The sequence below is a fragment of the Aspergillus melleus genome, assembly GCF_016097325.1.
Source record: "Aspergillus melleus strain CBS 546.65 chromosome Unknown contig5, whole genome shotgun sequence".
Classification (NCBI taxonomy): Eukaryota; Fungi; Ascomycota; class Eurotiomycetes; order Eurotiales; family Aspergillaceae; genus Aspergillus; species Aspergillus melleus.
The window spans coordinates 1,303,898-1,326,530 of record NW_025763374.1 but is presented as its reverse complement, the minus strand read 5'-3'; the positions used below and the strand labels follow the sequence as shown (position 1 = coordinate 1,326,530).

The window sequence follows — 22,633 nt, the reverse complement described above, 5'->3', positions numbered from 1 at the left end:
CTATCCATGGCATTTCCGGTTTGTCTTGAAAAGTTTTGAATTTTGGTCGCCGAAGCGGATGAAAAGTCGTCTTAAATCTCACAAAGAAAGTCTTCCAAGCGGAGACTAGGCCAACACATAGACTCAAACCGAGATACTACCACATTCAAGCAGCCCAGGACTTGACCTATTTTCTCCATTGGTTTATGGTGTGTAAAAACCGTCCCAAAGAAGGCCTCCTTTGGACATGAATCTGGAGAGCAAGGTTGTCAAGTGCAGGGGAAAGCGAACTAAACCCATGACATTCGGCAACGTCGAGCAGACATTTTTGTCTAGACAGAACAGATCTTCTTACACACACTCATTCCTTTCCCCTCCTCTTCTTTCTTACTCCTGCCCTTTCCAAGAGCGGTCCTGTGATCAAGAGAATGATTTGATATCGTACAACACGTCAGGAGGTCCTTGGACCGCGTTCGGCGATAGGATCATACCATATTTTCATACCAGGGTAAGTGCAAGGGGCACTTCTTAGGCCACTGTTCAGACCAGAAGTGTACTTGGGAGCAAGAGTTCGGACGTACACAATTTCCCTTTCGGCAGCGGTAGTGCCACGGTCATATTGTGAACGACGGCGCCGCTGCTCATCGCGGTATTGCTGTCCAACCCGCGGGGCAAATAAACCTAGAGGCATCTCGGTTACACACAACTTAGCTAGGTATGAATACCTTGAGGATTGCGCACCAACATGCTCAGCATTCTCAATACTGCGGCGCATCTTTGAAGGGTTGTCGGGCCCTGGGAAACGATCCTCAGTGCCGGCGAGGGATCCAGTGCCGGTATGGAAAATCTACAGTCTCGGTGTGAACAGACCTCCGATACTGTCGAAGGGATGCATGCACTGACTTTCGGGCGAAAGGATGGATGTTCCAACATCACCGAACTATTCCGAAACTTTTGCACGAGACAATCTTTGCCTTGTATCGCTAATTTTGTGTTTAAGACCATGAAAACCGAGCCACAGGCGGTGCCACACTTACTCGCGTACGACACTTCAGCTACCTTGTCACTGTTGAAACAATTCCTAAGCCGCATCATCAATATTCTCTTGATAATCATCTCAGGGAGAAGTGAAGTATACCAGGTGCGCCCCGCTCGCATGTTAACGAACTAGGGCATAACATGGTAAGCAGCATAGCTGGGATAGTCGTAGAACATGAACACTAACATCAATGATATCGATCGGCTAATAGACAACGTCAATAATGAATGGCAAAGATTGCGATAAGACTCACGTCCTCGAAGTTTATGAAAGCATAGCCGACGCTAAGGCCACCACCATCAGCAAGATAGACGCCATAAAAGCATTCAAACCTGACATACTTGCAGTTGTTCGCAAAATCTTTCCTCGCTACTGTCAGCCTTCGACGGCTTTCAAGTCTCAAACACGAGAAGAAAAGCCGCTTCTTTTTTACCGATCCGTAGGTACATGAAATCATACTTCCCGTGACTTGTCTCATCAACAATGGTCTTCAGCATAGTCTTGGGCCATGTCAGCTTTCAGCTGATCATCAAGCTTAGCGTCCTTGAATCACCTGGTCAATCTTGTTTGGGATATTTCGGAGCATGATCTTGAAAGAGAACAATTAGTCACTTTATCAACTGCAGTAATGGCGAGTGCCTACTGTAGTTCGGACGTCCAGGCCAAGGCGGATTCGTTCTGTGTCTACAGCATTTTGATTGGCCACTCGTAGATCAGAATACTGGCTCATCTCACGCCGGGGTGAAGGCATGACGTTTTCTCCCGCCCTAGACATCCAATCCATGAGATCGGCATGCTCACCCGGGGGAACGGTAGAGCGCCCAGTTGGACTAAGCTCCATGTAGGGCAGTCGATTTGGTCGGCTTGGAGTCCAAGATGCATTTCTGTTGGAAGAAACCTCACTTCTGCTGGTGAATTCATCCTTCGCTGGTGATGGGCTTGATAGGGCAGAAAGGAAGGCATAGTCCTCCGTGTCGGGCTTGAAGTATGAAACTTCTAGAACGCAATCCTTTCGATTGTGGTAAAAATCAGGCATTGGCCTCCTTGGTTTTATTGCTTGTGGTCACGATTCAACTTACATCAACAGAAGTCCTATTAAGGGTAGTCATCACATTCTCGGCATCACGAGTATTGAAAAACTCAAGATGAAATTGTCCGATGTTTTCCTGTCCATTGGGCAGCAACTGGAAGGACTTGATATCGCCAAATGTTTCCGTGAGCGTCTCCAGAGAACGGGCCACGCTTTGTTGATTCAAACTGGGGTTTCGGCTATCATAGTAAACTGTTATGAGCAACTGGCCTTCATAGTCTGAGGTTTGAGGGAGAAGGGACGGCTCCAAGCGCTGCACGTATTCCCTGGCTGTAAGAGGAAACACACTCCATTCCGGCCGAAGGAGATATATCTTCTCTAAAGCTTTTTTCGCCTCACGACTGTCTGTGAATGCGACGTATACCTTACCCAAGGAACTGAGCTCTGTAAGAACAGGTCCTTTCAGAGTTGTGAATTCACGGCGCTTTTCGAAGTTAGTACTTGCGTCTTCAATTGATATTTCCCAATGGTCAATTCCTCATCAAGGGAAATCAACGTGCTGCGAGGTAAACGTACATTGAAAAACCCAGCAAGTGCCATGTAAGTAAGGTTTGCAGAAACGTTCTCTATGACGAGAGCTCGGCTACATCTTTCGGCATCAAATTTGTCGAGAACAACGCCAGTTGAGTTATTCTTCCTGCTATTATGAACAGGACTAAAGGCCTCGTGATCAGACACTGTCTGCTCAATGAAACTCGCGCGAGTGCTTTCAGCACCAGAGACGAATGCACTTGGCACGAATCGAGGCTGGCTGTCACGGTCCGCCGTGTCTGATAGCGCTGTCGGCGTAAAGCTTGCAGCCGTTGGGGAAAGTTGAATCCTGTTAGAGGAGCTTGTTGACACCAAAAATGGGTCAGAAGTGTTCCTGTCGGCTGTTAGGAGATAGAATGACATGTTGTCAGTGGTTAGACTTACACTGAGTAGATCTTTCGAAGCCCCGGATCGCTCAACGGGCCACTGGCGCTGGACTCGGGACGAGGTTTTGATCGTACATCGTCGGGCGAAAAGGCTGTGATTCTGGTATCTGGAGATCCGTTGGGAGAGGTTATCCCATCTGTAGAGCATGGGCTGCTCAAGCCACGAGTGTCGCTGGCTCTCATTCTGTAAAGCAATGGGGAAGAAGCTTTGTCTTTTCGTACTCAACTACAAGTATGACGGACAATGGAGAAAGAATGCTGGCTGGGAAATGACTCAAGAAGCAATTGGAAGAAGGATGAGTAGAAGGGCATCAACAAATTGTCGATAAACTTGTGATAGGAACACGGTTTGGTAAATGAGAGGATGACACTCTCGAAGGGGCGTTGCGTAGAGGGCATGAACTTGGGTTATGTGCTCTAGGGAATGTCAGGGTGTGGGGGAACGAAAGTGAGGGTTTGATTATTGTGAGAGTAGGGGGGAAGATGAGGTAGGGAAGGAAATGTTACGAACACATTTGGGGAGAGCGCCCTAAACGGTGTGGGTGGATTCGGTGGCTATGGGCAGGTCTACAACCAGCCATATCCATCTTTTGATCTATGCATAGCCAATTACTTACTCTTTAGCCTTGCCCCTCAGATCTGTCCGGACCGCAACGCGGGTTTGAATCAGCGCTATCGCCTGAGTAGAGGAGCCCCAATCACCAGCATAACCGACAGATTATCGTTCCGACCTCTGTACGAAGGAGTTGAGTCACTGGGGAATACTGGGCTGAAGCCCAGGCATATGATATTATGCATACATATACTCACTTGACCTTCCGTCCATTGCATATCCATTTGGCATGGTATGGCGTAATCCTTGATGTTGTCCCAACGGCCAACACCGACGAAAATCGAGCGGCATCCTGCTCTGCCCGGTCTGGTTGAAAGATTATTGAGACAGGACCTGTTTAAAAAGAAGATGGCAAACCTTCAAGAATTTTGAGACCGAAATACGTCTCTCAAGCTATGTCTAAGCCGTGAGATGACTCAAAAAGACCAAGAAAACGAGCGAAGATAGGAATAACCATGTGTATTCCTTTTAAGCAGCAGCTAAGGTTACCTATTGATAGACAGGTAGTTATGGAGTATGACATAGTTAATAACTGGGTAGTATGTACAGTACACAATACCTATACGTAATACCGTATGCAGCGTGGTGTTATAGATACCGTACTGTACATACGGTACCTTGTGAAGACACCCCAGTGACATCAATCCATTGTTTTAGCTGTGTAATTACCTTACTGACATAGGTACCTACGGTAGTTACGAACAGTACACTTACCTTATCATATCGCGGAGTGGCTCTCGCGAGTTCAGTCGACTATCAAAGGCGATTGCTTTCCCTGAACCAGCGAGGAAAGCGAAAAGTGTTACCCACCTTACTTTTACCTCGCATCTTGAAGCTTCCATTTCTGATTCTTCCCCTTCTCCCCTCCTCTTCTTCGCGTGGCCTTATCACCGGACGACCTGCTCGGCGGGAGCTCCAGAGCTAGGTCTATCATACTCTTCCAGTCAAGTCACCAGGATGCCTTCTATGGGTACTCGCAACGATCCGTCTTATGTTTTGAATCAGGTAAAAGTCATTAGGGGAACTATTGTCACATCTCGCTAATGCGAACGGCTTGCTAGATCATCATATCCCCGTCAGACACCGACTATCTCGACCAATTGATACCTTCCATCAGAGAATACAGCGTGGGTAACAGAACACCACAACTACTACAGTCACTGGCGAGTTTTGCTACCGAAAAGGAGGCCGAGATCGAAACTATTTGCAACACCAATCATCAAGAATTTGTTACTTCGGTCAATCAGCTTCTCCGCATTCGGGAAGGCACAGTCACTCTCACCGCTGAGATACTAGACCTCAATCAATCTATTCAAACTAGTACTGAGAAATTGGCCGAACAGAAAAAGGCCCTGGTCGAATCCCGAAAACACCGCCAGAATATTGACGAGACCTGCCGTGCCATCCAAGGCTGTCTGGAGGTATTGCGCCTCGCGAATCAGGTTCATGACCTGTTGGCGAAGAAAAATCATTATGCCGCCCTCCGTGCACTCGAAGAGCTTCAAAATGTTCATCTAAAAGGCGTGAGTCAGTACAAAATTGCGGACATGATCCAGCGTTCAGCCCCGGCTACTCAAAGGGCCATCGCTGAAGCGGTCATGTCTGATCTGAACACCTGGCTTTATAGAATCCGTGAGATGTCACAGTATCTGGGGGAGATTGCCCTATATCACACAGACTTGCGAAAAACGAGGCAGAAAGAGAGGGCGGACAGGATGTCATATCTAGGACAGTTCAAATTGAACTCCGCAATTGAACTGGTCTCCGATGAGCATGAGGAGTACGATCTTTTGCACAACGAGGAGCTTCAGGTTGATTTCACACCATTATTTGAGTGCCTACACATTCATCAGTCGCTCGGTCATATGGATAAATTCCGGATTGAGTATGCCAACACACGACGTCGTCAAAAAGAACTCCTAATACCTGCGATGATAACACTTGTTGATGAAGATGGGTCCAGCTTGCATAACCTTTTAGAGGAAATGGCAGGATTTGCAATTGTCGAGCGGTCCACAATGAAGAGGGTGCCAGAACTAAGATCGCCTGTCGATGTAATCTCCGGACCTCCCCAGTTTTCTTTCCCTCCCAGGTGAAACTGATAGGCGTCAAAAGGTAGATGAACTTTGGGATTCGATGTGCCAAACTGCCGTGAGCCTGATATCCAACGCGCTTCCCGAAGTTGACAATGCCGAAAATCTGTTGAAGATTAAAAATCTCATTGCTCTTTTTATGCAAACCATGAATGTTGGTCACACTAATCATGACACTCCCTGATCTTGACGTTGCATAGCTGATTAACCCGTACCATCATAGGCATGGGATTTTTCCGTTGGCGTTTTCGAAAAGTTTCTTCTGGTTTTGTTCAGGCAATACGCCGAGTTGCTGAAGAAGAGGTTCAGTGATGACTTTCAGGAGGTAAGTTGCATATCAAAAAAGCATCTTTTACTGATGGTGTACCCTTTTCCCTTACATTCTTTACTTTCAGATTGTATCTACGGACGACTATATGCCTATGCCAATTCAAACGGCAGAAGAATTCGATAAAGTTCTCAACGTTAGCTGGTATAGCCCGGAGAAGTCGCCGGAAGAACAAGTGTACGACCTCAAGTCAAGGCAAGATGTCGTTTCCTTCTATACAATACTAACAGCTTGAACCAGATTTCCATGCGTCTTACCATTTTCTCAGATGTACCCACTGTGTTGCATTGATATCAGAAATTTTCTGAATCAGTTTTACTTCTTCGCAAATGATGATTTTGCGCACCCAAACATCATTGACGAAACACTGAAAGAGGTAAGTCATGGTGGTCAATGGTTGGTGCGCGTTTCTGACTACCCCTAGGCTATCGACGAATTACTCTCCAATCAAGTTTGTGATACGCTTGTTGAACGCCTTGCATCCCAGTACTTGGGACAAATTGTACAAATACTCATCAACCTAGAGCATTTTGAACTTGCTTGTCATGAGCTTGAACTACTTTTGGTGGCTGCAAGGTCTCAGAGCTGCATGGGTGGCTCGGTCACCTTGAAAGCAACGGAAAAGTTCAGAAGCAACAAAAAGGCAGCGGAAAAGCGCATTTTTGAGGTCGTGAACTCCAAAATCGATGACCTCATTGAAACTGCGGAATACGACTGGATGGCACAAGCTTCGCCCGTAGAGCCAAGCAACTACATGCAGACGCTTACTCGATTCTTATCGAATATAATGAATTCGACTTTACTTGGTCTTCCGACAGAGATAAAAGAACTCATTTACTTCGATGCCTTGAGTCATGCCGCCAACATGATCCTTGTATGTTGTTATTATGACCCATTCCCGACGTTTCCCGGGGTACTGCTAACTTTTTGCTCTAGGCATTACCTCTTTCAGCAGACGTGAAAAGAATCAACCCCAATGGCGTCATGGCACTCGCGAAGGATGTCGAGTATCTATATGATTTTGTTGACAGCCTTGATGTTCCCATACTGCGAGAGAACCTCGATGAGCTACAGCAAACCGTGCAGTTGATGCAAGCCGAGAACACTGATGAATTCTACGATATCTCGACGCGGAACAAAAAATATGGCCGTGTAGACGCGATCAATGGACCAGTGCTTCTAGAAAAGTGAGTTCTATTGATTGTCCTAGGATTTTGCCCCCTAATACTAAACTTCGCCAAGGGTTACGCGTACTGTTCAAAGTCCAGTCAAAACCGACAAGTTCACCACGCTCTCATCAAGATTCGGAAAAAAGACTTGACCATTATTACATACCCTTACCATGTTTATGATGATATACCAGCAGCAGGTCTTGCGGAATAATATACGGCTGTTTGGAGGGGAAAGGGAGAGGGGATTTCCTCAGAAGAAGAAAGACTAAGAACGAGTTCACTTGGAGGTGCAGAATATTAGAATCAGAATCGGGTATGTGACTAGGTTGATATACTGGGGCAAAAGACATGTCAAATAAGTGAAATATGTTTATTAACACCAAGAATATTTCCACTAGCCTCTCAAACAAGGAAAAACACCGTTGAAACCTAAAGATCGTCAAATGTGCAATGGACACACTAGGGTATCCATGATTTTCACTGAGTTTGCCGTGGTTAGCCAACAAGATTTCCCAAAATAATGTTTAGTAAAATAGCAAAGCTATCTGAAGGGCCTGGACATACCTGCTGTGGTGGCATGTGGGGATAGGCGGCGTACATCCCTTCAAACATCTGAGACTGCGGTTGCCCATAAGCGCCAGTCGGATCTGATTGCACAGCACCCGCGTACATGGTCGGCTGCCGATATTCTTGGTCCTGAAGACCATGTTGGCCCAGACTGTACTCCGGAGGAGCCATGTGATGAGAGGGATGCTGGACTCCATGTTGAGGTGGCAGCTGGCTTGCACCTGCAGATCCAGCAGAGCCAGCGGGAGCTCCCGCTGTCTGACTGGTTCGCTTCGCATGTGACGTGGCCTCTTCCCGGGGCACAATATCAATAAGAAAATCAAACATATCGGATTTCGACAATGCTGCTGCAATGTCCGATCTCTGAAGGGTGCGTCTCTTGTTGTCCTCAGCGTGTATCCACGCGCGCATGGTCAGCTCTGTGATGAAAATGTCACAACCTTTGGCAAAAAGAATTGGCGCCTCTGCAGATATCATTTTCACTTCAGGGTCGGCTTTCATGACTTTCTTTATGCGGGCTAGCGGCAGTTGGTGGATTTTATAGTCATGGTTGTCGGATTCAAGGTGATTGATGATGTGCTGCCAATATGTCGTCAAAATATCGCGGGCCGTCCCTTGTAGGCCTTGGTTGACCTAAACAGAGTAAGCCTTGTAACCGATTGCCTGTTGAACACACATACATTTGCCCAGGTACCCGTGTAAAGCTCAGCTACAGGGGCGTAGCCTTGTGCAGAAAGCTATTCATGGCAGGTCAGCCGATCCTAGGTCACCCCAAACAAGTATTAATTGGACTCGGATAGGAATAAGCGTACTGCTGCGCTGGCACCTGGTTGTGTCAATATCAATCAAGTATCAAAACTGGGGGATGACACAACAGAATTTAGGCACGCCTACCATAGTGACCGCCATTTCTAGTATCATATACTGGCTGCTGTCTACCCTGCTGCTGTCCGGCGTTCTGTGGGGCTTGCTCCATTGTGGATCGGATCGAGGTCGATGATTATAGTTTCGCTGGGATGAACGATATTGTCATTGGCATCTACCGTACGTAGGTCGCTGTGGAGCTTAATAAGAGAAGCAATCACAAAGTCTGTCTGAAAGTAGGTACAACCGACATTGGACACTTCAGAGAATAAAGGCGACCTGTGGTTTGTTAAGCAAATAACGTGCGCTTGATGTTCTCGGAGGGGAGTGTTGATGGAAGTCAGTTACTGAGGTTGAATAGCGCGCAACGAAGCGCGCCAAGCACTTGCGTAGCTTGAACTGACGTTTGCGGAAGGAGCGTGCGGGGAACAATAATACCTACTCCATACACAGTAACTTATACCTTACTGTCTACCTAGTACGGAGTATATATGATAACCTAGATCTATACTATGCATTGTATAATACGATGCTTATCTAGGTAGAGGCTTTGGATTATAGGTACATTTAGATTTACGTAAATATCTAAGGCATCATCGATCTAGGTAGAGAGTCGACTGTTCTCGGGCTTATTGTACTGTACATAATGTTGGTTTCAGATGATACCGTGGTTAGGTAACTACCTTAGTAACTGTAAACTGTGTACCTAGGTGAGCCTGTGGTACATACAAGGTATGGTACTCCAATGTACGTACGGTGTACTCCGTAAAACGTGGATATCTGCACCGCAGCAGGAACATTGTTATTCCGCCCCACATCACAAATTTTTCTTGAGCAGCCGAGTACCTAATCAAGGTAGCTTCGCTGCGCTGCTTTGCGCGTGTTTGGACTATAAATACCTCGCAATTTGCCGGTGTGCGTCCCCCTTTCTGCTATTCTTTCCATTTCCCTTCTTCAATCTGCAGGCATGGAGCCCGCAAATCCAATCGACATTACCTCGCCCCGCGAAGCGGACTTGACAGACAACAACATCCAACGTCTCCTGCTCGAGGCCGAAAATAGACTGCGGACACAAAATCCAGTCTCGATTGCGACCAACTCCGAAGTCCCATCACCTAGGTATGTGTTCAGTGAATCTACTGTTCTACCAAGTTGGCCTGATCCTTGAACATTTGATTAACCCGGAAGTCTATACCTCATGATAGGGTCCCTCAACTATCTCATGGTTGCGTACAGCAATCATATATCCGTCAAGATGACATTGTAACGACTGATTCGGCTCGAGTAAATAATAACCTGAAGAAAAACACATCTACTTTGCCATTTTCCGTAACAGACTCACTGGCGGAGAAGACGAAACCCAAGCAGGTAAGCCAGTTTGATACCAGTTACCTTTCACATGCTATGAGGAAAACATTTCGCGTGAGCGCTTGATGCAGCTTCACCAGTCCGTCTTGGACTGCGCTGTGCCAATGAGAGTTTTATTTTTCATAGTTACTCTGAGCATAATTACCAATGCTTCTATGGATCGTCATAATGTGGTGTGGATTGAGCTAACATTTCAATCGATACTCAAGGAAAAGCAAACAGCAGGTGCCGACTGGTTCAATCTCCCAAAAACCGAGTTGACGCCAGAACTCAAGCGAGACCTCCAGATCCTTCGGATGCGCTCAGTATTAGACCCTAAGCGACATTATAAAAAGGAGAATGGGAAAGTCCGACCACCCCAATATTCTCAAGTTGGAACTATCATCGAAGGCCCCGGCGAATTTTTCAGTGGGCGCATCACTAAGAAAGACCGGAAAAAGACCTTCGTCGAAGAAGTATTAGCCTCTGAACGGGAATCTCGCCGTTTCGAGTCGAAGTACCAAGGCATTCAGGCTACTAAGCAAAGTGGCAAAGGACTATATTACAAAAACCTGCGAGCCAAACGGCATACGAAGGGCAAGTGAAGAAGTATCTTCTGCCCTCAGTGTGGCCTGAGCCATTACTTCGAAAGGGATGAACGATTTCGAATGATGCTTATCTACAGGACTTGGCTGCGCAACAAGCCCCCACGATCCTACCCTTTTGCATTCGCGCATAATCGTCTAGTTTTACTGATCTTTGAAAACATCTGAGACGAGTCGAGTGACGATTCGCTATTTGGATTCATCATCAGTATACAGACACATAGACCTGTGCGGGAGGGGAAGCGAACCTGCATATCAATGGCGGCAGAACGGCCTGCGTCAAGAACTTCTTCATGATTTGCTTTCCCTTTCTGCAGGATAGCATCTAGTTCTTGCGTATCTTTCCCCTGAATCAGGCTGTCGTCTCCACGAGGCCCAGGGGAGAGCACGGCTGTGTTTGTCACTAGACTAAATGCAAGAACCCTGAGGCCGGTGTGTCTGGCGACCACAATTTCCGGAACGGTTGACATGCCGACTACGTCCGCACCCAGCTGATGAAGAAGACGACACTCTGCCCTGGTCTCATAGCTGGAAAACTCGGTGCTCAGCAACGGGTGTGCATCTTGTAGATAAGGAGGTATTGTATAGCTGACTTACCTTGGTCCTCCTACAAAGGCATACACACCCTCGTGCAGTCTTCTCTTCTGCGGCTGCGATAGCGCCTTCCAGATCTCATGTGTATGACGGCGAAGCTCAAGATCATATGCATCCGACAGTGGAGGAAACCGAGGACCGAACTCTTCACTATTGGGTCCCCGCAGCGGGTGTATTCCTGCCAGCCCAGCTAGGAAAATATGCTATAGAAATGTCAGGATACATTCATCAAGACTTTGTTCGAACTCACATCGTTAAGCAACACAATGTCCCCCACGGCGTAGTCTGGGTTGAGACCTCCGGCGGCATTGGTCACTAGAGTTTGGCTGTTGGAGAATGAATGACATAGTTGTAGTAAAGACGAAAGGCTTACATATGACGGTGTCAACGCCCAGGAGCTTAAAGACTCGAATGGGAAACGTCACTTGATCAATGGAATGCCCTTCGTAATAACTAAAATGTGTAAGAGTCCTGGATGTGATGCACAAACTCTTTGGAGGGCTTTCTCACTGTGCACGGCCGACCATCAAGACCGCAGGAACCTGCCCATTGATAAGGCCAAAGACAAGCTTTCCGGCATGTCCAGCGACTTCAGCAAGTTAGAACTTGAATTCCCAGGAGAGCCTCAGTCCTCGTCTTACCTGTAAGGCAAGGGAAATGAGGTATAGAAGAATAATCAAACTCTGCCCTCGGTCCATGTTCTATTGTGTCGGCGAGTCCTCCGAGACCTGAACCACAAATGATTGCAACTTTTGGATTCTGCAGAGGGACTGGGAGGCGATCTTTCAGCATCGAACAAGCCTCACTGGCCCGTTCAAATGAAGACGGGTCTTTCTGCAGCTGGGCCATCTTCACAATAATGACTGGACTTCAACTCCAGGGAACCAGAAGAGAGAGAATCAATCAAAACTCTGCGAAGCTTCACGCGGGGTGGTTATAATGTCATGTGATCTTGGCAGCTATGGGCTTACGTAAGCTCCGCAAAGGCAAAGAAAATGGCTTCAACAGAGGGCTAACTGAGTACTAAACCAAAGTTTCTCCAGGGCACCCAGTGATTCAATATGTTCACCCCTAAGAATCTCCACCTTCTATTGAAGGCTGGTAAAGGAAGTCAGGTACCAGCTCATAGATTCCAATTACAGTCGTACGACAAGATGAAGCGCTAACTTTTGATTTTTTTTTTGCTTATAAAAAGCAGCCGGTCATATTTCGTCGATGCTTAGCAACCTCCAACTCCTCCAACGTTGAACTTACCTCAAACCAAGTTCAGAAGCCCACTGAAAACCCCACGATGTTAGTGGTTCCATTACCTCGATCTCAAGCTAAACCGGTTGCTAATTTCAACACCGTACCCAGCGCAGAGAAACTAGAGCAAGCACCCGGAGGGCCTGCGAAAGAGTGGTTAGTAGCAACAAAGACCTTAAGGCTGTACAATTAATCACATCCGATCCCATGCTCACCAATTATATAGGGCCGACCGCTTGGATAGCATAAGTCGAAAAGCTCGGTTACCACGAAGTGTACAGGCTGTATACCTACGACCGCTTCGAAAGCAAGCCGAATATGGTGTTCCTGTCTGCGATCTGCAATTAAGATCTTACAGCGTGCGAAATGTAGAGTTTTTCGCTGACTTTGCTTTGCGTGCCGCATACTATCTCAAACTTCCTGTCTCAGGGCCGGTACCTCTACCGCGAATCACTGAACGCTGGACGTTCCCTCGAAGCAATTTCGTGCACAAAAAGAGCCAGGAAAACTTTGAAAGAATAACTCTTCGTCGGCTGTTGCAGGTCAAAGATGGAGACCCCCATGTTGTGCAAATATGGTTGTCTTTCCTGCGCAAGCATGCATTTTATGGGGTGGGCATGAAAGCCAACGTCTGGGAACACGAGAGCCTCGGTGATTTCATCCGATTCAACCTCTTTATTAACGTTTCGGAACTAACTCTTGAATACAGATGTCGTCAAGGACATGGACAAGCATGTTCCTGCTATTGAACAATCCCTAGATTCCCACTTATCAGGGTTCGGTCACCGAGACAAGGAGGGACATCTAAAGATCTCAGATTTCCTAGGTGACCAGAAACTCACCCGAACGGGTCCTTTGACTGAGGTTCGTGGAAACTGAGTTCGGCTCCTCGTTCTCATGTATCAACAATGTTTTATATTTGATTGGATTTTTGTTAGCCTTTCTGTATTGTATGTATTATCTATGTTCCAGATAGGAAGCATTCTCGGAATTTCTGTCTCGGCATGTACAAAGAACCCACCCAGTCAAAGTAGTTTCAGCCCTCAATAGAGCAGGGGCCACATTGAAGAGCATCCAATTGCACATGAAGTGAACAAGGTGAGAAGTAAAGTACTGGGCCAAAGCAGCCAGATTCTTGTAGGTTGTGATACAGGACCTTCATTATACTTTAAAATTTGGCGGATACGTCCTATAGTGTTGCCAAGAATGATGATCCATTTTGAGCACGCCGCACTCCCATTTCACCTCGACTTCATCTCTCATACGCTGCGCCTAAAATCACTGATCACAGTGTGTCAAGTCAAACTAATCCTATGGTTCTAGAGGGTCCTTGCAGAAATTTTACATGCTGACAACCAAGCGCCAATGCCTCGACTCTCCAATGCCTTGGTTGCAAGGGCATACCAACAGCATCCTTTCCTCCCGCTTCTGCTGCGCGAATGCCGAACCATTGAGTCTGCGCGTAATGAACTTCGCTGGTTAGGAGAACGAGCCACTTCGATATCGACAAAGCTCAGAGCAGCAGATGGGCTTATTGTCCCGAGTCGGAAGAAAATACTAGGTTCAATGTGCCGCGCTCGGTCAAGAGGTGTGCCTCTGCAGTACATCCTTGGCGATCAACCATTTGGCGACCTAGAGATTCTGTGTCGAAGAGGAGTGCTGATTCCAAGGTGACTCTACAACCAGTCCCACTGCCATCGTATTTACTGGGAATCTCTTCCATCTCCGTTCTGCGATGCTTTTTCCACGGATAACGGAGCTATTTCTGACCATCTTGGAAAACCTAGGATAGAAACGGAGACATTCACCATGCGTACGGCCAAGCTGATATTGGAGAGAATGCGCGCAAATCAGCGCACCGGAGAATTTGCAGAGAATGACCATTTGCGCGTTGTGGATCTTTGTACTGGTACAGGATGTATATCATTGCTTCTCCACGCTCTTCTTTCCCCCCATTTACAGCAAGTGTCCATTGCTGGTATTGACATCAGCCCAATGGCAATTCGCCTGGCCAACATGAACCTCCTGCACAATATCCGACTGGGGTCCATATCAGAACGAGCAAGACAAGACGTCTACTTTCGACAGGGGAATGTACTTTCCCCATCTAGTGGAAGAACCCCCAGCGTCAAGGATGCACTCCGGGGGATTTCGGCATTTTCTTGCCAGGAGAGGTTGTGCTGTGACGTTATCATTGCAAACCCACCGTACATAGCGCCTGTGTCTTTTTGGGACGGTACTACGGCACGCAGTGTCCGAATGTTCGAGCCTAGTCTTGCATTGGTCCCCCCGGCAATTTCCCATGTTTCCGTGATTGACACCATCAAACAGGAAGACATTTTCTTTCATTATATCCTCAGGCTGGCACTTGATGCTCAAGCAAAGCTCACGATACTTGAATGTGGGGATCTCGTTCAGGCTCGACGGGTGGCGATGATGTGCAGAGACATGGCGAGGGCCCTCCAGCAGGACCAGACCGTCTCAGTTGAAATGTGGTCAAGTGAGGATAAGCCTTCATTTGAGGGAACGGGACCATACGCGGTCGCTCTGCTACTAAATGCTGGCTCATGGTGTCAAAGAAATATCTAAGTAGTCTTGGAGTTTATATATACTGGGATTTGCAAGCCAACTTTCTCATAAAATCATCGTCGTTAAAGCCGCCCACCGATAAGCCTAGACCCAAAAAAAGAGAAGCAGGCGCCCAAAGAAAAATAAGAAGAAAGAGGGGGGGGAGAGAGGTTCAATGAATATGAACAGCGGACAGCGGAAATCCAGCGACAGCAGCATTCAAGAACACTATAGCAGTGAACAGGTCTAGAACGCTACCAGGTATCCTATGGCAGCAGCACCGAAGGCGAGTAATGATGGGGTATCGGTTGGATCGGCGTTGACAGCCGCTCCGGTGCTGCTTGCTGATGATAGCCCGGTGAACGTGCTACCAGTTGGACCACCGATCCTCGCCCCGGAGTCATCGGCAACAACCGACGTAACTGGGTGAGAGACCTGAGTTGCCCCGGGCACTGAGTCTTCACCTGCCCCAATCTCAAGTATGTGGTCTTTGGTTGAGTTAAAGTTGGTGTTGGCCAGAGAGATCTCATTGTTGGCAAGGTCATATACGACATATGCGCTGCGGAGGAATGTATCCCCCATAACAGCGGTGTTTTCTCCTGCAGGAACAATTCCAAAAATACAAGCACGAGCACCATTCCGGAATTGAATGTCACCCGCATCGAGAACAAGTTCATCAATACCGACAGTGATAGTAGGTGCTGAAAATGTATAGGTTATATTGATGTCCTTCCGTGCCAGGCTGCACGGCACATAGCCAACGCCGCCGGATGGTTCATAGACAACATTGAGATCATCGTAAATGTCTTGCACAATGGCATCAGGGAGATAGGTCAGGGAGCTGCCAGAGTCCAGTAATACAGCGGCTGGGAGTACCTCTGACGAGTAATCATGATGGTCCGATCCGGCATCAGTCGAGACACCGGTTAGAGCGATTATAAACTCCGAGTATTCGCCATTAACAGTCTGTATGGGTAAAGTCTGGAGTTCACCACGATACTTTTCCGTGTTAACGCCTCCGAATAAGATGGAGCCAGTGTGTGCACTTAGATCGTTGAGCCAAAGGCTATAAGCGTTCGACTTGATCAAGCCGTTCTTGACCATTGCTTGAGGGAGGTTAGGGTAGGGATCTTGACCAAAACGGCCCACCTGGACTTCGTTCGAAACATATCCTATGCCTAAGACGCCCTCTGGATGCAAGTTTCTATCAGTTACTGGCCGGTCGTGCTAACGCTGGAGATTTACAAAAGGTGGCTCAAGACATGGAATCATGCGACATACCCGTAGAGCTTGAGGAATAGCCAACCCCAAACTGAAGATCCTTTATAGACGTGCTACCTATGTGTAGTATATCTGTCACATAGTCGCCAGCCGCACCAGTCCCGTCCGCATAGGTAATGTTGAAATCCGACGAGGTGTATGCATATGACTTTGACGAGCTAGGGTCGTATGACCCAGATGCAGTACAAGGCTTGTCTTTGGAAGAGCAGAGGGTAGAGTTTGCCGCATTACACCACAAGTCACTGCTTCCAGTATCAATCACTAAACGTAGGCTTTGCTCGGGTGAGCCAAGTGTCACGTTGCTAAAGTAGAGGGTTTGCTATACAAGTTATCAGCATTCGATATGTACGGGTACGCCAAGTGGCCGCAATGTATCAAGGAGACTAAATTATCAAACAAACCTCGTTATCCAGTTTCTGGCTGACTGTTTTATCTCGCTTCCGTCTTGTTTGGTCCCTAGACACAGGATCAAGAACGTCTTTGCGTTGGATATCCAATGCCACAATGGAAGGATTCTCCCTTCGATGAAGAATCAAGGCATCTGCGCCCTGGCAAAGTAGGAAAGATATAGGCAAAAGGAAAAGGACCCACAGACACATCGTGATTACCTAACGACAGCTCCGACAAGATCCCCCTCCCTACTTGTGTCGCTCCTATGAATCGACAAGCCTTATGATCCAAGATTTGTAGCAAGTTGGCACGGGGTGGTAGGAAGAGAGAATGGAAGTGAGAGAACTAGAGAAGGGGAGCATCATGCATACGCATGCTCTGGTACGGGTGACCTGGCATTGATATACACGAAATATGGGTGACTGATGTATTCCACTGGTAGGTAAGTACGTAGGTACTCGGTAAGTTAGCCGATGATTGATTTACAAATCGATCGGCCCCACTTGGAAGCTTGACTGGCGAAACTAAGGAGAAAAGAGGACGGAGCTAGCGAGACTGCTGTCGTCATCACTTGTGGGGCGTGACCACAGCATCATTAGGTCATTAATATCTCGCAACCCTACGGTGTATGTTGATATTTTATTATTCGTGATAGACGTCTGATGACCTTCTCTCTTCATCCTCTGGATACGCCGTGAAGTGACGTGGCATTTATAGCATCATCCTGAATAGAAACTTCACTCGACCGCAATGAAACCTGGAGGGGGGCAACCCTTCCCTTGAACCTCGGTTGAGTCCTACGGAGTACGGAGTAGGTAGATATTACCCACCAAAATCCCGAACACTTCCGGATTCGCAGAATTTGAATGGAAAGTTATCATGTATACGGAACCTCGATTTCAACACAAACCTCAAAATTCGGTGCTCAGTTCTCTTATAATGATCATCACCCGCACTAATAACGTTACATACGCGAAGCCTCATGACAGTAGCAAGGAGCTTTAACAAGAACCGAAGGTTAATGCGATGTGGACTTTAGCACAAGTCTATCGAACAGCGATATTTAATGAGCAAGTGGGCATAAAGGCCATGCGTGCTCGTCAGATGCTATCTAACACTGGCACTATATGTGGCGAAACTGTAAAGTGAGTGATATACTAGCAGAAAATCCTGAATAAAATCATCTGGCACCACTTACCCACTAGTTTCTTGTAGGATACGCATGACGTGATGGATCGGTCAACGTTCACATTACAGTCCCAGGGCCTTTCGAACTCGACGCATAGTTATATCGGCATTAGCAGATGCGGTTCGAGCGCCCTCCTCTGCTACGACATCCAGATAGTTCGTTTTGTCTGCGATAAGTGACAAGTACCTCTCTCGAATGGGTTCAAGGTGGAGGCTTATTTGGCTTCCAAGATGACCCTTGAGTGATTGAAGACTTGATGACTTATACTCTTCAGCTAAGTCCTCGCACGATCGCCCATCGAAGTGGCTAAGAATCTCCAAGAGATTAGAGACCCCGGGCCGATGGACTGGATCATAAGACACGCTGGCATCCGAATCTGTGAGTGCAGATTTAACCTTTTTATGAATATCCTCGGTGCTGTCGGTGAGGAGAATCCGTGAGCGCTTGTCAGTATGAGACTTGGACATCTTGAGGGTCGGTTCTTTTAGAGACATCACTCGCTTCGCAGGTGCTGGGAATGGTCAGTTTGTACCAGTGAGCGCTATAGGTCATCCGATGGATAATTTCTTACATATAATTGCTTCGGGGGGCGGAAAGATATTTCCATATAGATGATTGAAGCTATTTGCGGTATACCTGCAGAATTCAAGGTGCTGCCTCTGGTCCTCTCCAACGGGAACATGTGTGGCTCTGACTCATATCAGTACTAAGCCCAGTTTAAGCCATAAATCACAAACCTATGGACGAGAATGTCCGCCGCCTGCAAAACAGGATAAGAGAAAAGCCCAAGACGTAGTTTTGATCTTGCGGCTGAGTCTTCCAAACTTATGTCTTCTGGTAAGTCAAGTTTGCTCTGCGCCGTGTTAGGTAGACGATATTTTGATATCTTAATGGCCCTTCCAGCCACCATTCTTTTGAACTTTGGCTCCATATATTGCGGGAATTGAGCGGCTCACCTTCCACTGGGTCATGCGTGATAAGTATCCCATGGATGCTACCGTGCTTAGGATCCAGAACAATTCAGTGTGGGCAGGCACCTGGTTATGGTTAGTAATTGCCGTTTAACATCATTGATCTAGAGCATCTCGTACAGCAGATTGGTAGAATACAGTTGCCCGACTAGGATCCAATCCCACGGCAAGCAGAGTTGCAAATCCCTCTCTTCTCCAGGTTTTCAGCTGTCGGGCTTCTTGGGGCACCGTTAATGCATGTAAATCAACAATTGAAAATAACAAGCGCGTATCCTTCGGAGCAGTATCCTGTAGTCGAACCCATTCTCTCAAAGCACCCAAATAATTGCCCAGGTGTGGCACCCCTGTGGGTTGAATTCCCGAAAAAATAACCCGGGGATGTGCCAACGACGTCGCTTTCGGTGCAGGTACGCTATTCCATCTTCTCGAACAAATCGTCAATCTTTGGTAGGCCTTTATTGGTGGGGTGTTCCTGCATGACACCAGAGGCAATGGGCTTGTAAGCATGTCTAATTGGATAGCCTAGCAGCTAGAGCCTGATGTTTTTTTTGGACGTGAGTACGGAGTACGTTGCTGTTTTTGCCTGAGTGCTAGCGGGCGCTAAACCGCTTTAGAACTTATATACATACTACTCTGACTACACCGGTCAAACCTAGTAATTTCGTTAGTGTGGTCCATATGTAAGTACTAAGTTAATGTAGTGAGGGCTATATTAAGTGATAAACCGTCTTTTTAACTAAGCTACAACGCGGGTCAAGAGTCTGGCCATATTTCCTCGCGCGTGCGATACTGTAAGGGGAAGCCCAGCAAAGGATCGGTTCTCATTTAGGCACTTGATTCCTGTTGCAACCGCTTACCGGTCATCGTTCTTGCCTTGTTGCCATTTGGTGGGATATGTGACGGTCTACAAAGGAGCTTAGTAAAAGACAAGTTTATTTATAATTTGTAGTCAAGCAATTTCTTTATAGAGAAAAAAGAAATTTAATAATAAAAGATTTTAGAATTTTTATATGTTAATAAGATCTAATTAGATATTGTAAAATGATTCTAATGCATGCCCAATCATAAAGCCACATTGTTCCAAACTGTTCCTTTTCTAAAGATCTTATATATTTAGCTTAGCTGGTTTCACATCTATTTTAAAATAATTATATTATTTATTTTCTTTATTTCTATTTATTATATTGATCGTAAGTGTTACGGACCCCTGCTACACCAAAGAGCCGCGGGGCAGAAATGATAGGCCGACGGCAGCCCAGGACCCGTGACGCTACCAGGAAGTATTCAGTCACGTGATATGGTATGTCGATACCATATGGTATGTTGTATACCATCGGATATGTTGCGACCAAGTGGTATAGAAAGAACCAGATGATATGTCAGATAATATATGCATGAAGAAATATATAAAAACACTTGTTTATCTGTTTGTTAGATAGTTCTTAATTAGTTCTTCGCGTTCAATACAATCATTGTCTTTAATAGTTACTTTTCGATAACTGCTAATACAATTCGTCCATATTCTATCACAAAAAAATATACATATCGATCTGACTCTATTTCTTCTTTAACTATTAAAATCTTTTGATCATTTATTTTAATTTATTGAAACCTTTAAAAGATTCATTTGAGACATTATCAATTATTTTGGAATTTGAAACTTTTAGACAAGTATCACCCGTTTTCAAAAATAGTCGGATTATTCGCTGAAAGCCTCAAACTATAATCAATTTAACAGTCATTACAGCTTTAACGAATCTTAAGATTTGACACATTGAACGCCGATTTAGTACAAATTAATTTAAATAATTATGTCAATTACTTTAAATAATAAAATTATTTCTCAATCCTCGTCGAAAAAATCGGATCAGAATCAAAGACAAACAACAATCATGCATGATTTCGAAAGCATAATCGATCAATTATAGTAACAAATCATGATTTTGAAAAATCGCTTGACTGTCAAATCAGTCAAGATCAGACTATTCGAAACATTCGATAACATTAAATCTAAATTATAAGTTTTCACGATCCAATTGAACATATATCTTTAAATGAATTGTAAAAAAATTGACGCACAAAACAGACAAAATTCTTTTCGCATTAATCTATCTCATTGGTTCAGTGTTCGATTAATTTAAATCTTTTATTAAAGATTATCAAAAAAAAAGTGAAAATCGTCAAAATAATAATATTAAAGAAATCTTCGTCAATTATAATGAATTCAAAAATATTTTTAAATGACATTTAAAAACATCGATGCATTGCGAAATGCAAAACAAAAATTGTAGCGATTTAAACAAAACGATTTAATTGCTAAATACGCATCGAAATTTCAGCAAACCATATTTCATTTGAATTGGGATAATAACGCCTATATCGCACATTTTAAAGAAGATCTAAAAAATGAAATTCAAAAAAAATTGATTTGAATAGAAAAATCAAATACATTCAGCAAAATAATCAAACAAATAATCAAGATTAACAATAAATTTTACAATTTTAACATTTAAAAAAAAATCGATCCGAAATATGATTTCAAGAAAATCCAAAAACGAATAACTATCATATTAATGATAAATAATCAACACAACTGAAAAATCAAAAATATAATGATCTTTATAATTTACAGTCAATGGAGCTCGACATTATTGATAAATGATAATAAAATTTATTGAAAAACAAGATCGAATATTGACAAAAAAAATAATTATGTTTTAATTATAAAAAATTATAAAAAAACAAAACACATATTTCGATAATGCAAAGTTCCAAAAAAACAAAATAACAAAAACAAACGAAATGATTGAAAAAAATTTTGAATCATAAAAAAATTCAACGAATCAATTGTTAATGTCCGAAATGTATATAACTTAAACGAATTATTAATATCCACATCATGAATAATCCAGACATTACACGACAAAAAAGAAACATTCAAAAAAACGAATGAGCCCAAAAATGATCAATATGCAAGATTAACATATGATATTCACAAACTATTAAATAACATAAAAAAGATCAGAGTTTCGAATTCATCACAATTGTTTATAAAAAAAACAAAAAAATTCCTCAATGCAATATGTTATAACAATAATTGATTGAAAAAACAATTCCAAAACTCACAGGCATTGAACAATGATAATTATAATTAATTTATTGAACAAAAAATGAATGAATCTTTTAAATTTATCAACAAGAAACCAGATCCAATAGACTGCGATTTGATCATAATGTTAAAAATTTTTAATTTTTTGAACGAACAATATAGAATTTAATGGATTAACTATAATCTCAATACAAAAAGATTTCATAAAATATTTAAAACATTTGACGAAATTTTTTATAAAATTATATTCAATTAAAATAACACTGACAATGTTAATGCAAAAGATAATTAAACGATCAAAAATGTTTTTAATTATAATCAAACGAAAAACGAAATCTTTGATTTGAAAAATAACATTACAATCAATTAATATGTTATTTAATTGATACAAACAATTGAAAAAAAAACAGTGAATAGATTAATTGATTTAAAGATTGAAAAAAAATCTAATATGATTTATCAAAGAATTATGAAACATTTTTGTATAGGGTTCACACTAAAAATTAGATTGCTGAAATTCACAAACAAAAATTGAAGAATATATTATTTGAGATATATAAAACATAAAATCAAATATAAAATATATAATTACTAAAATCACAATTACAATCAAACTATCATCGCAAAAAACAATGTTATTAAATATATTAAATCATCACATGGATGTCGAAA

General features: G+C 44.3%; 8 protein-coding genes across 8 annotated transcripts; 3 read left to right on the top strand and 5 right to left on the bottom strand.

Moving 5' to 3' along the window:
* Positions 1 to 27: 27 nt before the first annotated feature.
* LDX57_008877 (putative meiosis protein MEI2) lies at positions 28 to 3,173 on the bottom strand (the record flags this gene model as incomplete). The annotated part of the gene is made up of 12 exons (XM_046090599.1): positions 28 to 660; positions 721 to 826; positions 883 to 1,060; positions 1,118 to 1,146; positions 1,205 to 1,222; positions 1,272 to 1,302; positions 1,360 to 1,383; positions 1,466 to 1,518; positions 1,572 to 1,607; positions 1,662 to 2,027; positions 2,098 to 2,532; positions 2,625 to 3,173. The coding sequence occupies 12 exons, from the start codon at positions 3,171 to 3,173 to the stop codon at positions 431 to 433; spliced, it is 2,055 nt and encodes a 684-aa protein (XP_045946574.1). The 3' UTR covers positions 28 to 430.
* Positions 3,174 to 4,595: 1,422 nt separating this feature from the next.
* Positions 4,596 to 7,250, top strand: SEC15 (Rab GTPase-binding exocyst subunit SEC15; the record flags this gene model as incomplete). Its single annotated transcript, XM_046090598.1, has 8 exons — positions 4,596 to 4,643; positions 4,700 to 5,692; positions 5,754 to 5,885; positions 5,955 to 6,056; positions 6,127 to 6,236; positions 6,300 to 6,435; positions 6,484 to 6,933; positions 6,996 to 7,250. The coding sequence occupies 8 exons, from the start codon at positions 4,596 to 4,598 to the stop codon at positions 7,248 to 7,250; spliced, it is 2,226 nt and encodes a 741-aa protein (XP_045946573.1).
* Positions 7,251 to 7,708: 458 nt separating this feature from the next.
* hapE (CCAAT-binding factor complex subunit HapE) lies at positions 7,709 to 8,774 on the bottom strand (the record flags this gene model as incomplete). Its single annotated transcript, XM_046090597.1, has 5 exons — positions 7,709 to 7,711; positions 7,796 to 8,431; positions 8,479 to 8,535; positions 8,611 to 8,624; positions 8,693 to 8,774. The coding sequence occupies 5 exons, from the start codon at positions 8,772 to 8,774 to the stop codon at positions 7,709 to 7,711; spliced, it is 792 nt and encodes a 263-aa protein (XP_045946572.1).
* An 855-nt stretch (positions 8,775 to 9,629) lies between these two features.
* fcf2 (Fcf2 domain-containing protein) lies at positions 9,630 to 10,614 on the top strand (the record flags this gene model as incomplete). The annotated part of the gene is made up of 3 exons (XM_046090596.1): positions 9,630 to 9,781; positions 9,868 to 10,030; positions 10,240 to 10,614. The coding sequence occupies 3 exons, from the start codon at positions 9,630 to 9,632 to the stop codon at positions 10,612 to 10,614; spliced, it is 690 nt and encodes a 229-aa protein (XP_045946571.1).
* Positions 10,615 to 10,758: 144 nt separating this feature from the next.
* PNP1 (purine-nucleoside phosphorylase) lies at positions 10,759 to 11,735 on the bottom strand (the record flags this gene model as incomplete). The annotated part of the gene is made up of 6 exons (XM_046090595.1): positions 10,759 to 10,803; positions 10,863 to 11,142; positions 11,212 to 11,411; positions 11,459 to 11,523; positions 11,582 to 11,661; positions 11,719 to 11,735. 6 exons carry the CDS (start codon positions 11,733 to 11,735, stop codon positions 10,759 to 10,761), a joined length of 687 nt encoding a protein of 228 aa, XP_045946570.1.
* Positions 11,736 to 12,269: 534 nt separating this feature from the next.
* MSW1_2 (mitochondrial 37S ribosomal protein uS10m) lies at positions 12,270 to 13,332 on the top strand (the record flags this gene model as incomplete). The annotated part of the gene is made up of 5 exons (XM_046090594.1): positions 12,270 to 12,323; positions 12,404 to 12,501; positions 12,565 to 12,609; positions 12,680 to 13,104; positions 13,163 to 13,332. The coding sequence occupies 5 exons, from the start codon at positions 12,270 to 12,272 to the stop codon at positions 13,330 to 13,332; spliced, it is 792 nt and encodes a 263-aa protein (XP_045946569.1).
* A 1,935-nt stretch (positions 13,333 to 15,267) lies between these two features.
* LDX57_008871 (pepsin-like aspartic protease) lies at positions 15,268 to 16,125 on the bottom strand (the record flags this gene model as incomplete). Its single annotated transcript, XM_046090593.1, has 1 exon — positions 15,268 to 16,125. One exon carries the CDS (start codon positions 16,123 to 16,125, stop codon positions 15,268 to 15,270), a length of 858 nt encoding a protein of 285 aa, XP_045946568.1.
* Positions 16,126 to 17,356: 1,231 nt separating this feature from the next.
* On the bottom strand, positions 17,357 to 19,657 carry MSW1_1 (tryptophan--tRNA ligase MSW1). Its single transcript, XM_046090592.1, has 5 exons — positions 18,973 to 19,657; positions 18,838 to 18,918; positions 18,619 to 18,734; positions 18,453 to 18,571; positions 17,357 to 18,392 (listed from the first exon to the last, which is right to left on the bottom strand). Exons 1-5 carry the CDS (start codon positions 19,357 to 19,359, stop codon positions 17,944 to 17,946), a joined length of 1,152 nt encoding a protein of 383 aa, XP_045946567.1. The 5' UTR covers positions 19,360 to 19,657; the 3' UTR covers positions 17,357 to 17,943.
* Between the last annotated feature and the right edge of the window lie 2,976 nt (positions 19,658 to 22,633).